Source organism: Galeopterus variegatus, unplaced genomic scaffold, assembly GCF_000696425.1.
Source record: "Galeopterus variegatus unplaced genomic scaffold, G_variegatus-3.0.2 Scaffold140, whole genome shotgun sequence".
NCBI classification, from domain to species: Eukaryota; Metazoa; Chordata; class Mammalia; order Dermoptera; family Cynocephalidae; genus Galeopterus; species Galeopterus variegatus.
In genome coordinates, this window is record NW_007726251.1 from 127,909 (window position 1) to 145,234 (window position 17,326).

The 17,326-nt window shown below is 39.4% G+C and overlaps 1 protein-coding gene across 1 annotated transcript in view; it reads left to right on the top strand.

Moving 5' to 3' along the window:
• The window catches only part of ALKBH1 (alkB, alkylation repair homolog 1 (E. coli)), a 26,741-nt gene extending 10,612 nt beyond the window's left edge, over positions 1-16,129 (top strand). The window contains exons 4-6 of the mRNA XM_008590244.1: positions 10,162-10,252; positions 13,918-14,111; positions 14,919-16,129. Coding sequence (XP_008588466.1) covers positions 10,162-10,252; positions 13,918-14,111; positions 14,919-15,348 — 715 coding nt within the window. The 3' untranslated portion in view covers positions 15,349-16,129. The remainder of the gene's footprint in view (positions 1-10,161; positions 10,253-13,917; positions 14,112-14,918) is intronic.
• The last annotated feature ends 1,197 nt before the right edge of the window (positions 16,130-17,326 follow it).

The window sequence follows — 17,326 nt, forward strand, 5'->3', positions numbered from 1 at the left end:
AGAAGCAGTGAAGAAAACCCTATTCTTAAGCTTTTAATAATGTCTTCTTTAGAACTGAAAGCAAAGTGAAGGAAGATCATGGTTAAAAGAGCTTATTGTTATTAAACCAGTCTGTGTTTTCAAGTAATTGACTTTTTTCTTCTGGCATACGATTCTGCAGAAATCCTAGCTGTCTTCTTCTAAGATAGCTTGGATGAATCTCTAATAAATCAACCTGTAAACAATGGTGAGATACTTTTTTTTTTTTTTGGTCTAATAAATTAGCAAAAATAAAAAATGATGGTCATACCTTATGTTGTCAAAGGTTGGAAGAAATTAATATGCTCAGACATTATGCTGATGGCCCTAGTTCTCGTTCTGTCACCATGTGATATGTGTTTCAGTTTCTTCGTGTGGGAAATGAAGGTATTAGACTGGGTAAGCCATTCAAGGTGGTTGAATCATGGTCAGTCAGAGTCATGTAGACAGTACATGGCAGGTCTCCCCACCTTCCCAGTGCCTGTCAGAAAGGGAAAGGGTCCGTTGTTCAAAAACCTTTTCCTGGAGATTCTGATTAGCTACCATAACATCCTCTCACATTGAGAACCACTGAACTAACGACCTCTAAGCATCCTTTCAATATTTACTTTCTAGAGTTCTGTCGTCAGGGAAGAAAAAAACTTTAAGTAAGAAATGAAGGAGAAATACTTGAGCTTAGAAGCAAAAATAGAATGTTCACAAAATCAGAGTACCTCAGTTCTATGTTTTGTTCAAAGTGAATAGTTTAGCTAGAGGTTTTTGTACAAGAGTACAATAGGTAGGTGCAAGCATCTTCTTTGCAGCATTGTTTATAACAAAAAAAAATAAGCAACAGCCTAAGAGTCCATCAGCGGGAGACCAGATAAATCAAGTACAGTATATCCCTGCAGTAGAATGTAGCCATTATGCAGCCTTTAAAAAACCTTAAATCCAACCCTCTAACAGATATAGTAGGCTTTATAAATAAAAATAAAATTAACCATTTATCACCATCACAACCAGTTTATTCTAAACCACTATAATTTCTTTTTCTTTTTCTGTTTTTTTGGCAAATGGCTGGTACAGGGATTCAAACCCTTGACCTTGGTGTTATCAGCACCACACTCTAACTAAGGAAACTAACCGGCCAGCCCTTATTTCTTATTTAGAATACTGCAGTAGCGTCTAATGAGTCTTCCTGTGTCTGTTCTTACCACTCTTTAGTCTGTTTTCCACACAGAGTCTAGAAATCATGTCATTTTTCTTATAGCTTCCCATCTTCAATCATTCTGATGTAAATTGCCCAAAGTTAGCACTGACTCCACAAGTTAGGGGCACAGTCCCAAATAAGACTACTTTTTCTTCAGTCACCAGCCACAAGCTTGGGGGTGTCCACAGGCTACCCACACAACCCTATAATAACATGGTTGGATTATGTCTTCCAGCATGACCAGCCAACATCTTGAATCATCTCTTTAGCATAAACTCAGGTGTGGTCCAAAGGCCCACCATGACTAACAGTGCCACTCCTATCACTTAGGAAATTCCAGGGGTTAGGATCTCCGTCCCAGGAGCCACGGACAAAGACCAGGCAAATTCTTTGTTATACAATATCACATTCAGAAAAAATCTAAAGTCTTTACCATGACCTACAAGGCCTAGGTGGTCTGGCCCCCAGTTACCTCTCTAACCTCATTTTCTACCATTCCTGTTCATTTGTTCTCTAGCCACACAGGTGCTATTTCTTTTTTTTTTTTTTTTTTTTTTTTTCAGGTGCTATTTCTTAAACACATCAGGAATACTCAGATTCTTTGTACAAGCTCTTCCTTCTACCTCCGAAGCTCTTCCCTTTGATAACCAGTGGCTTGCTTCCTTTAGAACTTTGTTCTAGGGCCGGCCCGGTGGTGCACTGCTACAGTGCGCCGCTTGGGAGTGTGGTGGCGCTCCCGCCGAGGGTTCGGATCCCACATACAGACCGGTTCCCACTCACTGGCTGAGCGAGGTGCAGACGCAACACCGAGGGTTGCGATCCTGTTGCCGGTCCCGGTCCAGTACGGGCGCGACACTGAGGGTTGCGATCCGTTGCCGGTCACGAAAAAAGACAAAAAGGAAAACAAAAAAAAAAAAGAACTTTGTTCTAATATCTTAGAAGAAAGGTCTTCCTTTATCATTCAATCAAAAATAACCCTCTTCTTCCCTTCACTCTTTATCCTCTTGCCTTGCTTTTTTTATTCCTCAGTTAAATATTTGTGGAATTAATTAATTAATGGATACTTTCTTGTACCTTTTGAATTTTGTGCATGTATTATCTATTCAAGAATATATTTTTAAAGAATAGAACAAGGGAAAATATAAATTTAAATAAAGCAACTTAGCTTTATTCTATAAGTTAGGCGATAAAATGTTTTGTCTCTGTTTTGGTATCTGTTTTGGAAAGCTTTTTCAGCTGATATCCTCAATGTGGAAGCAGAATTAATCCTTTCCCCTTTCCACTCCTTAAAAGACTGTTTATAATGCTAGTGTAGTACTTATTACATTGAACCAAGTCATCTGGCCCTTCCTCCTTCCACTTCTCACCTCCCTCAGTCTTGAAAATATTTTAGCCTTGATGCCTAAGTAAACGTTATTCCAAATAAATTGATATCCTGTCTTTGTTAGCCCAGTAAAAACATAATATAATTAAAGACTTCATAATAGCTTTCCATCATATTTTTATTCATTTATTAAGTAGTGTACATTTGTGTTTTAGAAAATATTTGATGCTAGGACAAATATGAATAAAACTCACTTCCTGCCTTTGAGGAAGGACTTGTTAAAGGAGGAATGTGGGTACTTAAATAAGGAGTGTACAATACCAAAGCATGTATACTTGAATAGAGGACGTTGCAAGGTTCTGTGGAAGCACAATATAGGGAGAGGCTGGAAAAAAGACTTTCCGTAAGAAGTGAGTTTGAACTGTGCACGTTAGAATAGTCTGCAAGGCTGAGAGTGGAGTAGGAGAGGAGGGAGCATTTCAGTAGAGAAAACTGTGTGGTCAAAGGCACAGCCATGAAAGATAGGGAGGGTAGGATTCCTCGTGGGAAATGCTTGGAGTTGTGACTAGAAAGGTTAGTTGGAGCCAGATTATATAGGTAGGTTGGCATATCATATAGAAGAGTGTGGACTTTGTCAAGATTAATTACAGATTTCTCACTTTGGAAAGATAATTCTTGTGGGAGTCGGGGAAATGGACTGAAAATACAGTGGTTGCAAAAGCACAATTAAGAATTTAGTTGAACAATCCATGCTAAGATGAAGGCCTAGAAAAGACATTGTCATCAGAGCTTGGTGACCAAGAAATTACAAAAATAGAGAAAAGAAGGATGTTAAGTATTATCAACAGATTTCTAAGTGGCAGTGAGGTAATGTTGAGGCCTTTAATGGAAATAAAGTTTGAAGGAAGAAAAGAATGAGCAGAGACTGTCCTTAGTGTAGTTTGGGACATTGTTTTCGAAATGACTGTGGGGTACCCAGGTGGAGATGTTCAACATGCCTTTGGAGATATGGAACTGAGCTTAGGAGCAAAGTTAGTGAGAGAGATGAGATGTGGGAGTTACACATAAAGGCCATAGTGAAGCTGTGGGAATAGATGTGATTTTTTTGTTTGTTTGTTTTGTCATTGTTTGTTTTTGTTTTGGAAAACATATAAGAAAAAAAGGCCATTGGCTCTGGAAAGCATTGGCACAGGGTATGGAAAACAGCAGGAAAGGACACCAAGCAGCCAGAGGGATACGAGAAAAAACAGAAGAAAGTGCTATTAGAGGCTGAGACTGGAAAATGTTTCAAGAAGGAGAGGCCATGTCAAATAGGTTTTGACAATTAAGTGATGTGATTGCAGCTAAGAAACTAGTTTTGGTAGAGTAGTATAAGCAAAAGCTAGATTGCAGTGAAGAAAAAGAGTAAGGATTCTAAATGCTGTGTTTTTCAAAGTTTGATCAGGAAGGGAACGAGAGAGAGAGTGCCACAGGGAGGTGGATGTAGACAGTGTAGCTTGAATAAAAGGTAGATTTCATAAAATGTTTTGTGTTGTTTTTCTTAAGTGTATAGAAATGTTAAACGTGTTTGCAGGTCAAGAAGAAGAAACAAGCACAGAGGAAGACTTGAAAATATGAGGATAATGATTATTAATGGAGAAAGGCCTCGGAGGCTATGTCAGGGAAATAGGACATAGAATGGGTAGAGAATTAGGCTTGATGGAAAGAAGTAGGAACACTTCTGAAACCAAGAGGGAAGGGTGAGGTAAAAATTTAGAAAAATTATGTCGGACTGGTTACCTTAGTTGGTTAGAGTGTGGTACTTATAACACCAAGGTCTAGAATTCGATCTCTGCACTGGCCAACCACCAAAAAAAAAAAAAAAAAAAACTTTAGAGGTGTGGGGGGAAAAAAGTTGAAATCGTTTACTGGATCATTTGACCAGGCTTCTGTTTTCTCATTAACCTAGAAGAGAATAAGAGCAAAACTGAGGACTTGAGATGAATGGTGAAGTTTAGAACAGAAGCTAAAGGGTTAGAGTGAATATTTGCAGGATAACAAAAGGATGTTAGCAGTGAAGGTGGCGTTTTTGCAATGTCCACTTGCGGTAATTGACTGGGAGTTCCATTTGTTTGAGAAGGGTGAGAAAACTGGAAGCACTCAAAGAATGGGGTTTTAGGGACAAGAGATTGAAGTTCAGGTTCAATGGAAATAGGAAAAGAGGAGACAAAGCTGAAGGCATGGAGCTAAATATTGAGTTGTGAAAGACACTATTCCCAACCTTTTAAAAATAATTTAAAAAAACAAATACCTGCAGTGGGATTTTGAAGGTTCTCATCTTAAACCTTCAGACTTCATTCTGTCCCAAGTAGGTAGTTTTGCTTTCATAGTGGTTCACTAAAGTCCCTTTGCAGGCAAGAAGGAAAAGAAAATACCGGGCCGGCCCGTGGCTCACTTGGGAGAGTGCGGTGCTGATAACACCAAGGCCACGGGTTTGGATCCCATATAGGGATGGCCGGTTTGCTCACTGGCTGAGCGTGGTGCTGACAACACCAAGTCAAGGGTTAAGATCCCCTTACCGGTCATCTTTTAAAAAAAAAAAAAAGAAGGAAAAGAAAATACCAATGTTTAGTTATGGCACCCAAACCACCCATTGTAAAGAAAGTGGACAAGCAGAATAGGAATTCATTTCCACCCAGTTAAGGTTCAGTTTAAAACAGAGCTGTAGAAAGTGATTGCTGAGAGAAATGCCAACACTCACATAAGGCACTTACCCGTGACAGAAACCGAGCAAACTGCTGTGTGAGCATGTTCACCTGGGGAGAAGGTGGCAAGCCCACCCATCCATCATCTTCTCACTAGTGCCTGGGGGTGGTGGGGAGGCAGGAAGCATAGCGTGTTTCTGTTTGCAGTGAGAACCAATGATTAGGGTCATGCTTGCTTGAAATCATTCTTTTGAATAATTGGATAAAGATTTAAAGTTAAGTTAGGTGCCAACATATTTCCTGCATTCTTCAGGGTGAATATGGGAGGTCCATTGGCACTGGTCTTTCTTGGCCTCCTTTTGGACAAGTCAGGTTTAAAAACAGAACAGCCCAACTTCTTCATTGTTTCTTCAATATTTTATGCTTGAAAATGATCTGGGAGCATTTAAATTTGGCTTTGGCCTTTTACTATTAACAGTGTGCAAGAGCAAATTTTTTGGAGTCTTTGTTACCCAAGAGGCTCATGGGAACCAGAGGGGTTGGTAAGTAGTACTAAGATAAGAAATGTGTAGTGCTGGACAGTCCTGCTCTCACATCTTTTTTTTTTTTTTTCCTTTTTGTCTTTTTTCGTGTCTGGCAACGGATCGCAACCCTCAGTGTCGCGCCCGTACCGGACCGGGACCGGCAACAGGATTGCAACCCTCGGTGTTGCTCCCACACCTCGCTCAGCCAGTGAGCGGGAACCGGTCTGTATGTGGGATCTGAGCCCTCGGCAGGAGCGCCACCGCGCTCCCAAGCGGCGCACTGTAGCAGTGCGCCACCGGGCCGGCCCATGCTCTCACATCTTGAAGGTAAATGTTAACAGTTGTTGCTACTTCTTCCAGAAAATACAAAGGCAAGAATTCAAATCAAGTTCTCAGAAGAAGATATGAAATGAGGGATGGAATCTTGCACCTACGTAGATCTAATACGTTACACAGAATGTATATGTCGTTTCCCTCAGAGTGGCACCAGCAATCAAGGACCATGACTTTTTTTTTTTTTTTTTTTGTCCTTTTTGAGACCGGCCGCACCGTGCTCAGCCAGTGAGCATTGTGAGCGCACCGGTCATCCCTATATAGGATCCGAACCCGCGGAGGGAGTGCTGCTGCACTCCCAGCGCTGCACTCTCCCAAGTGCGTCACGGGCTCGGCCCAAGGACCATGACTTTTCTTGCACAAAGCAAGTTTTTTTGTTTTGTTTTGTTTTGTTTTCTAAAGATGACCAGTAAGGGGATCCTAACCCTTGACTTGGTGTTGTCAGCACCACGCTCACCCAGTGAGCTAACCGGCCATCCCTATATGGAATCCAAACCCGTGGCCTTGGTATTATCAGCACCGCACTCTCCCGAGTGAGCCACGGGCCGGCCCCAAAGCAAGTTTTTAAGCTATTCTTTTTTCTTTTTATTATGAGGATTGGGTTTAATGCTTTTGAAAGTACCACTCCTCACTTTTACGTCCTCATCGAGTCCCCTTCTATAATATAAGGCTGAGCTCAAAGCCTTTTTATACATAATACAGTTAAAATAGAAAAGAGACGTTCTTTTGGTTTCTTAGAAAAGGAACTAATTTAGAAAAGGTATATTCCAGGATGGTTCTGCTCATGTTTGTTTATCACTATAATAATTTTGATAATCTTTATTGTTAATAACATAAATCTTGTATTATAATAAAGTATGCCCTTGAAGAACATTATTTGATGGAAACAATTTTTTGATGGAAAAGCAGTTTGTTGGTGCTGTATTAAATGTGTGAAATACCATCACCTTTTGAATTATTTCCAAAGCTACATCATTGTTATCTTTATTGTTCAGATCAGTCTGGTTTTAATATATTATAGTGTGTATGGATTCTTTGTCAAGAATAAAATGATCTGTTATTAAGCTAGAAAGAGATGGAGGGTATTTTGTTTTTCAGTTTTGACTGTAATAATGGTTCTCAAAGTGTGGTCCCTGGATCAGCATCATTTGGGAACTTGTTAGAAGTGCATGTTCTTTGGCCCTACCTTACATCTGCCAAATCAGAATTTATAGGCCTGGGCCCAGCCATCTGAGTTTTCACAAGCCCTCTAGATGATTCTGATACACATTAAAGATGGAGAACTACTGGGCAAAAACTAAGTGGGGTACAGACCGATTCTATAAAAGCGTTCTGTACAGCTCTTCTTTTTGCCATCGGGATTAGATACTCAGGGCACCATCTATTTTGAGTTCTGGATTCCAGTCTTAAAGTATTGACTTAAGCATCTTTCTTTTTCCCCTCCTCAAAAACACGTAGCTTCAATATCCATAAAATCATCATCTTTTTCTTAAGCAGCATTTTCTCCTGTCTTAGAGACTACCTTTAAATAAGGAATTGAGTATACAATAATATCTTGGAAAGAGAAATAGAATGGATCACCTCTATAGGGTGCTTTTGTAACTCCAGGACTACATTTATATTTCCACTAACCACAAAATTCACGAGTCCAAAAATAAGAGATCATACTCATTTTCCTGTCTTAGGCTACTAAAATAGAACATGTTCTCCAGAGGAGAACATCAGGGAATTCTTATTTTTGTACCTTTAGCTGAATAAACATTGGTAGAACTCAAGTTGTTTTAATAACTGCATTGCAGTTTTTTTTCTTTCTTTAGTTTTTACACACAGAAATAGCTCATGGTTGTTAACCATATAATTGTTTAGATCAGCTACTTGTAGTCACTAGCCAGGCCTTACATATCTTTTTAAAAATTCTTAGTTGTCTGTCTTCTGTTGTGCTTGGGAGTCCCTAAGACCATACCCAAGTTTGATGATTCTCCAGGAGGACTCACAGGACTCAGCATATAGTTGTACTCACAGATAAGATTTATTACAGTGAAAGCATACAAAGCAAAACCGGCAAAGGGAAGAGGTGCATGGAACAAAATCCAGGGAAAACTAGGTATAAGCTTCTGAGGATCCTTTTTCCAGTAAAGTCACTGGATGTGCTTAATTTTCCCAGCAACAAGTTTTGACAAAAATCTATGAAATGTCTAGCAAAGAAGCTAAGTGCCAAAGTTTTTACTAGGGACTGGTCACATTGGCAGTCTCTGCCTGACACTTACTAAAATTCCACACTCCGAGAAGGAAAGCAGGTGTTCAACATTAACCATATTGTTTATACAAACAGTTGAGGCACAGTGAGCCGTTCTTATCAGTTTGGGGAATGATGTGAACCCTCTCAAAATCCAGATTCCACATGCCTGCCATGGACCACCTTTGTAAGCAGGCCAGCAGTCAGATCTGTTGTGTCTCTTTTCTGCACACCTGTGCTAAATAAATCAGTGTTTTTTTCTTTCCTTTTATCTGTACTGGTCTTGATGTACGTCACAGTGTCTTTCTTAGAATGTAAACTCTGTGAGAACAAATAGCATGTATTCTGTAAACTTCGTCAAACATCAAGATGAATGCCATGTATAGTATAGGCCTCTAATAAATACTTTGCTCTTGTTTGTGCTGTGTGCCCATATTACCTGCTACATCACTGCCTGTTTAAATGCTGACCATTCTTCAATGCCATGCTAAACTCCCAACTCTGCCAGGAAGCCTTAACTGATTAGACAGCTGACTTTGAGCTGTCCTTTTTCTAAATTCTAGTACCCCTCAATGGCTTTGCTATTCAGTTTAATACTAGACTTTATACTGCCTAGAATTTTCCCCCCTTTTCTCCCTAAACTTTCCATTCTTATATGTGTCATATGTCAGAATATAAACTTTTTAAAGGAGTCTGATCTTTTTTAAACAGCGTGGGTTTTGAACCAAAAAATTGTGATTGATTAATGATAAAAATTACACAGAAACAAATTAACTAAATAAAATTAGACCTAGCATTATATTTGTAGATATTAAGAGATGAATCAAACAAATTTCCTCTTTAGAAAGAGTAGTCAATCCCATATATTTCATCAGCCAAGGTATAATTGCAGAAAGCATACCTGTGTGTTTTATAGAAATTTTCTGTAGTTTGAACAAGGGGATGTCAGAAACCAAATCAATTACAATGGTGCCATCATTGTTAGCTAAGCTTCAGTAATCTAAGCTATGTTATACGAGGTTAAAGAAATCATGTTAAACCAGTTATTTTTTATTGTATACTACATTTGCCAAACTTTTCTTTCCTCCAATCTGCAATTCTGGGAAGCCACCATCGTTATAGACATAGTAATAACTACTAATCATATCCCACTTTTAGCAAACCAAATTGAAAATGTTCTGTTAGCCATATTTTCAATTGCCCATAGTGTTCTCGGTCCCATTTTCCGTGACAGATAAAGACAATTTTGTTGTCATTCTTGTTTTATCGTTATTGAGATGCTGGAGATTTGTCATTTAAAGTTGATGCCATTCAGCAGAGGATTTAGAACCAAAGACTAGAAATTAGAAATGCTAGCATGTTTTCTACTATTATTATGGCTTTTTTTTTAATTGGTTATGAATATTCATGAGATACAAAGCTGGTTGTCACCCCTCGTGCCCAAGATGTGAAAGCCAGATCCATACTGGCAACATGCACATTACCACAAATTGTGTTTGTACCCCATGTCCCCCACACAGTTATCCCCAACCCCCCTCCGCAACTTTGTATCCCAAGGTATGTTCTCTCCATCTGCAAGTCCAACGCGCCACTGTGGACTTTCTTTCCTTCCTTCTCTCTCTCTTACCTCCCACTTATGGATGAGTACATGCGGTATTTATCCCTCTACGCTTTACTTATTTCACTTATTATTATATTCTTGATCAACACATTTGTCTGTCCTAATTTCTCCCACCACGTCTTGGCTAACAGCTTATACCATGAAATACCATATTTAGACTCCAGGGTCCATACAAAGGGCTATTGCTTCCATTGGAGATGAATGAATCCTCTTTTGTCGCCAATCTTTGCAGGTATAAAGAAGTGAATAAACGGAGACCCCGAAGTTTACTGGAGAAACTACGCTGGGTGACCCTGGGCTACCATTATAACTGGGACAGTAAGGTATTCCGATTTTCTTAATTCTTCTGTTTTTCATTTGTATGCTTCTTGGGTCCACATAGACAGATTTCTTCCTGGCCAAGCTTAAAGAATCAGATTATCGTTTATGAAAGGATCTCTTTTATTTATTCTCTCCTAAAGTCTCTCTCTTCAAAGGGCTGGCAAGTTAGCTCAGTTGGTTAGAACATGGTATTATAATTCCAAGGTCAAGAGTTCAGATCCCCATCCTGGCCAGTCACCAAAAAAAACTCAGGTATCTCAAGAGGAATTAATAATTTATCAGGAGAGAATTTCTTCTTCATGTGCCCTCAGTTTATATTATTTGATCAGAAGTCATCAATACTTTCTCAAAGTAGATTTCAGGGATATATATTCTTATTTATTGCTCTCAAGAGCCACTCTCAATATTGTCATCTTTATTTCCATTATTCTTTAGAGTTTGTTGAGCATTTACTTTCTACGTATTCGCCTGGGGCAAAAGAAGCTCCATATACTTCTAGTGTTCTCTCCCATCAACTCACAAAAGAACTTTCAAGGTCTAGATACCTTTGCCTGCTGTGTAATGTCTGGGCAGGAGAGAGGTAGAAAAGAATTTCCTACAGATAACAAAGTTCCATTTTTTTTGTGAGCTACAATTTCTTCTTTGCTTCAGAAAATACCTCATTTGTCACTAGCCACACAGTGCCTCTTATCTCAATGAAATGTTTGCCACCAAGTAGAAGGACTGATTCTGAGAGTACACTGAATAAAACATTTTGGTTATAGACCATCTTCTCTTCCTACTAACCAGTTACTTTCTAAAAGCTCCATAGTTTTAGCCCAACTTATTATTATTAACAAATATACTGGGCCGGCCCGGTGGCGCACTGGATAGTGCGCCGCTTGGGAAGCGCGGAGGCGCTCCCGTCCGAGGGTTCGGATCCCACATACAGACCGGCTCCCGCTCACTGGCTGAGCGAGGCGCGGGAGCAACACCGAGGCTTGCAATCCCGTTGCCGGTCCCCGGTCCGGTACGGGGGCAACACTGAGGGTTGCAATCCATTGCCGGACACGGAAAAAAGACAAAAGACAAAAAAAAAACAAATATATTAACTGCTCTAAATAATGACAGATGTTGCTTTAAAAATATTTGTGATAGAATTATTATTTTCAGCAATACAGATTTAATGGGAAACTAGACATTTCTTTTTTGTTTGTTTGGTCAGGGTTTTTTTGGCAGCTGGCAGGTACAGGGATCCAAACCCTTGACCTTGGTGTTATCAACACCACCCTCTAACCAACTGAGCTAACTGGCCAGCCCTGGAAACTCAATATTTGTATTCAAGGAAATGGCCATGGTGATATTCTTTGGTTAGATGGCCTGGGTTTGAATCCCGCCTCCAGTAATGATAGTGCCTACCTTGTAAGGTGGTTGTGAGAATTAAGTGATGAATGCCTGCAGTTAAGTGATTACAACCGTGAATGGCTATTCTAAGGAGTTAAATGCATTAGCACAATAAATGTTAGCTATTGTTTTTGATGATAATATTCTTATTATTGATATGTTATTTCCAATAACGTCATAGCCTCATTTGCTAAGAAAAACGGGGAGTGAAAACTATCAAAAACTCTGAATGAATAATCAGAGAAAAGTAGGAGAGAATTTTAAAAGAGTAGTACATATACAGTTTGGATAAGGTTGAAAACCGAAAAAGGTAATTATTTCATCATAGCAGAAGGTATCCAGAGCTAGAACAGCAGCTCTGACTGATTGATCTTCTGAACGACTAAAGCTTAAAATGATAGAGGAGACCTTAAAGTTCTCTACACCTTTAGTTTTGAGAAATTAAATAAGAACTCTTCTTATTTGCAGTTCAGTAAAAGGAGAAAAAAATTAAAAACAGAAGTTCCAACTGAAGAGGCTAGGCCATCCATCAGAGATTTTCACAAAAGTCTTCCTTACAGAGCTGGCTGGTTAGCTCAGTTGGTTAGAGCCCCATATTATAACACCAAGATCAAGGGGATCCCCATACAAACAAAAACAATTTTTTAAAAAGCCTGGCCGGTTAGCTCCGTTGGTTAGAGCACAGCCTTGTAACACCAAAAAACAAAAACAAAAAACCAGTTGGTTAGAGCACAGCCTTGTAACAAGGCCACAGGTTCACATCCCAGTACTGGCCAGCTGCCAAAAAAAAGTCATTTTGACACTTCAAGTCAGAGGTGTAAGGAAGAAGCTCACTTCTGGTCAAAGTATATAATTTCTGTCCAGAGCTGTGACTCTTGCTCCAGCTAGAATACATCAGTACACTAGTGGAGATATGAGACAAATGTGAATTTTCCTCTCAGATTTGAGGTTGATTTAGCAAAGAAAGAAGCAAGAGTGGAGGAGCCTCAAGACAAAGGAAGAGCCTGTCAGGCATGCACAGCCAAAATAGCCCTCAGACATATCTGCATAGAAGACTGAGTGAAAGTCTTAACCACAGCTGCAGTTTGTCATTCTCATCAACTGCATGCAGAAAGACTTTATAGAGGGGGTGAGTGTTGTGGCTTTTTTTTTTTTTTTTTTAAGTGAAAAAAGATATCTGTGATCCTTGGGTGCTAAAAACAGAGGCAGTTCAGGGAAATAAGTGCTGAAAATTACTTCCATTTTAATGTCCTGCCTTGGCCATGATGTAAGTCAGGGTTATTAATTCAAATGTTTTGAGCGTGTCATCCATTAGATTGACCAGTGAAATTGGCAGTAAGCCATGCTGCAAGCTGAGAGGTCTGAAAACAAACTATCGTATTTGAGTTGCCTTTTTTTTTTAAGTAAACTTTTAACTTTTGGGTAGGTTTAGATTTACAGAAAAGTTGAGAAGATAGTACAGTGAGATCTCATACCCAGTTCCCCCTATTATTGACACCTTACATGAGTGTGTTACCTTCTTCTCAATTAATTAACCAGTAGTGATACATTCTTATAATAGTAATGTCTGTACTTGATTCAGATTTCTCTAGGGTTTTGTTTTGTTTTGTTTTGGGTTTTATTGTTTTTTCATTTTGTTTTTGGTGGCTGGCTGGTACAGAGATCAAACCCTGGATCTTGTTCTTAGTTTTAACTAATACCTATTTTCTGTTCCAGGATCTCATTCAGGATACTACATTACATTTAGTCATTATGCTTCCTTAGGTACCTCCTGGCAGTGACAGTTTTGAGTTGCCTTTTTACCCTGTTTAGGGTTAACGTACACTAGAGAATGGTTTAGTAATTGCTTCATGTAAAGGCTCCACACAATGTGAATTTGTCTAATTTATCACTGCATAGCACAGTGCCTGTCATAAATAGGTGCTCGGTATTTTTTTTTTTTTTTTAAGATGACCGGTAAGGGGATCTTAACCCTTGACTTGGGGTCGTCAGCACCACGTTCAGCCAGTGAGCAACCAGCCATCCCTATATAGGATCCGAAACCATGGCCTTGGTGTTATCAGCACTGCACTCTCCTGAGTAAGCCACGGGCCGGCCCTGGTGCTCAATATTTTTAATAGTTCATTATTAGATTACTGGATACCCCAAAAATGCATGGATAGATAATGCTACCTTAATACTACTTTGTAAATTAGATGATTTTAAAGTGGTAATTAATCGTATGCCAGTTTCCTGTGTTCCTGAGATCATTGTTTATTTTCTTATTTTCTCTACTTTTACAAAGAAATACTCAGCAGATCATTATACACCTTTCCCTTCTGACCTGGCTTTCCTCTCAGAGCAAGTAGCCACTGCCTGTGGATTTCAGGGTTTTCAAGCCGAAGCAGGTATCCTGAATTACTACCGCTTAGACTCCACACTGGGAATCCACGTAGACAAATCTGAACTAGATCATTCCAAACCCTTACTGTCATTCAGGTAGGTTAGTTCCAGGGATTTTGGATTATTTTTTGTCATTTAATTCTTTTTTCTAAAGTATCTGGAAGCTAAAGTAAATAAAAACATTAAACTTTAAAAAATGGTTGAACTCTATTATCTTTCATTTCTGGGCATCTTAATGGTATATTATAAAGTAAAATTAGCCTAATCTTTTAAGAGCAGTAACCATAGTTACTATTTCTGTTTAAAACACATGGAGGTATTGTCAGCCTGTCATTACAAAAGGTGCTCTGTGGAATAGACAAGTGGAAAGCCATTTTTTGGAATAGAGGAGCAAAATATAGAGCAAAACACAAACACCCGGGTAGTTTATTCTCCTTATCTCTCAAAACATAAATTTAAATTTACGCAAAGTCCTGCACCTATGTCTTAACAAAGAAAGTGCCTTTTATTAATTGCCTTATCTTTAAAGTGAAGGAATGATAAACATAATATAGGACTCAGATACTTTTATTGAAAGACTTAAATCTAAAGATGCATCAATAAAGCTTATCTGGATAATGTTAAAACTAAATTCTTCATTTGCTTGTTTAACTGTATTAAGTTAAATTATTATTATTTTGCAGCATGTCTGTGGGCTGTCATAAGTGTAGGTAGCAGATTATGGGTTGGTCCCTCTTAGACACAGCCAGAAGAGAAGCATCTTAGCACAGTTTAAAAAGGAGAATTTGGTAGCAATAAGTATCCAGTTGAAATTAGAAATAAATGCAGTCAGCAGTTACTTTCCCAACTATGGTTAGTAACAGAAACTTACTGTTGTGTGTTGTTTTTACTTATTTTTTGTAGCTTTGGACAATCTGCCATCTTTCTCCTTGGAGGCCTCAACAGAGATGAGGCCCCCACAGCCATGTTTATGCACAGTGGTGACATCATGGTGATGTCAGGTTTCAGCCGCCTGTTGAACCATGCAGTCCCTCGGGTCCTTCCAAATCCCGAGGGGGAAAGCCTGCCACACTGCCTTGAGACGCCTCTCCCAGCTGTCCTCCCCAGAGATTCAGTGGTAGAACCCTGTTCTGTGGAGGACTGGCAGGTGTGTGCTAGCTACTTGAAAACTGCTCGTGTTAACATGACTGTCCGACAGGTACTGGCCACAGACCAGGACTTCCCTTTGGAATCCATGGAGGAGAAAAAAAGACACATCACCACAAAAAGTTTCTGCCATCTGGATGACCAGAACAGCAAAGTAAAACGGGCTAGGGTAAACTCTGACAGCTGAGACTTGGAGGTCCCATTCTTTTGCTCAGGCTGGTCTTACAGTAGATGACCATGCTATTTTATATTGTCATGGACTTAGCACCAAGACAAGCCAAAAACAGAGACGGAGAACTCTTCATTGATCCCACTGTTGCCTTGGAACCCATCCTGAAAAATAAACTGATCACTTTGCAAAGAGAAGTATTTGACATGGTCCAGACGTAGTTAGATGTTGGCACTAATGTATGTCAGGAAGTCAGTCCAAGGAGTTTTGATCTTCCACGACAGCCTTCACAGCCTCTGCCATTACCTCTGAAGGAGGTAGAAGTGAGTTTCCATGTCTGCAGAGTCTTTAAATACCTCAGATTTTATTATTGGGAAGTACAGTACCCCTCTCTCCACAGTATCTGATGGTTTGTGGTAAAATTGTGGTTCCGTGAACCAGCCATTAGTCTCATCTTCTTAATTCCTGTAGTCATCACAGTCTTTGATCTTCTCTTCCATCTTCTCTGGCTCTCACTGAAGAATCCCATACACCTTAAGACAATGGAACCGGAAATCTTGTCCTACAGACAGTAAATTAACTACAGCTGTCTCTTGCCTAAAAGATAAATAATATGTGTAAACCGAAGCAAAGGGGAACATGAGTTTCTCCACACGTCTTTTAGGTTTCCAAACTCTCCCTGTTGGCTTTTTAATGCAGTTTTAATTGTTGGATTAAAAGCGTCCTGAGGGTGCTCTGTTACTGTTTCCTCTGTGAATGAATTTACTCCATTTTAAATTAAAGATCTCTGTCTTTGAGGGTTGGTGTAACTGGGATTAGTTTTTTTCCCATTTTTATTTGCTGTATTGTTTATGCTATTGAAGTCCTCTAGCTTTTTCTTCTCTACACCATCCTGCTGTGCCCTAAGTGTTCTTTGTGGCTGTCTCACAGGAGAGAACAGTCCTTGATACTCCAGCCACTGCTGTCTTGTCTGATGGTAGACATGCTTGGAAAATGCTTGAAGTACCAAGTTTTAAATCTTTGTACCCCCACCAACTCAGCTCACTATACCTGAAGCCAAGTTACTTTACATTTCTCTGGACTTCGGTTTCCTCATTTATAAAATCAAGAGAATATTTACTACCATCTTCCTAAGAGGATGTTGGTATTCAAAAGGGAATTTAGTGCTTCTTTCTAGAAATGTGCCAATCTTGTTTTATTACCATATGGGCTCTTAGAAACATCCTAACTTGTTTGTGTGGAGGACTGATGGGAAGCCACTTTGATACCTGCTGTTTGTGATATGTCTTAATGAATTTGTATCTTTCCTCTGTTCTTCCTTCTAATTTTTTTAATTACCAACATTGAATATTGAGTTGATATGGTAATGGGAGGCTTTTTTTTAAGGAATAAAAATTAATGGGCCGACCCCGTGGCGCACTCGGGAGAGTGCAGTGCTGGGAACACGGCGGTGCCGCGGGTTCAGATCCTGTATAGGGATGGCCAGTGTGCTCACTGGCTGAGCGCCGTGGGGCGACACCAAGCCAAGGGTTGCGATCCCCTTACTGGTCACAAAAAAGACAAAAAAAAAAAAAAATTAATATAGATTCATCCCTATGTACAAGCTAGGTTCTACAATTAATGCATGATAATTTATGTGATTTGAATTGCCACTGGGAAAATTCCTTAAATTTTCCATAATGTATATTAAAATATGACTCACCAGAAACCAACATACTGTTGTTTTTTAGTAAATCCAAAAGAGACAGTTTATCCTTAGCATTAGAACAGATTACTCTTTCTTCAGTTGAATATCAGATAAAGGTGTTGGCTCGTGTTTAGGAGCTATATTGTACAAAAATATATATCCGAACTGTAGACTCACACTTAATGAAGTGAGATGTTTATGCTATGAGAAGCAAGTGGAAACTGATGCCAACCAAGAGAATAGCAAATTCCTGTCTCCTGTCCCGTGGTCCCCTCTAGGAAACGTGCTCATTGAGTGGGATGGTGGGCA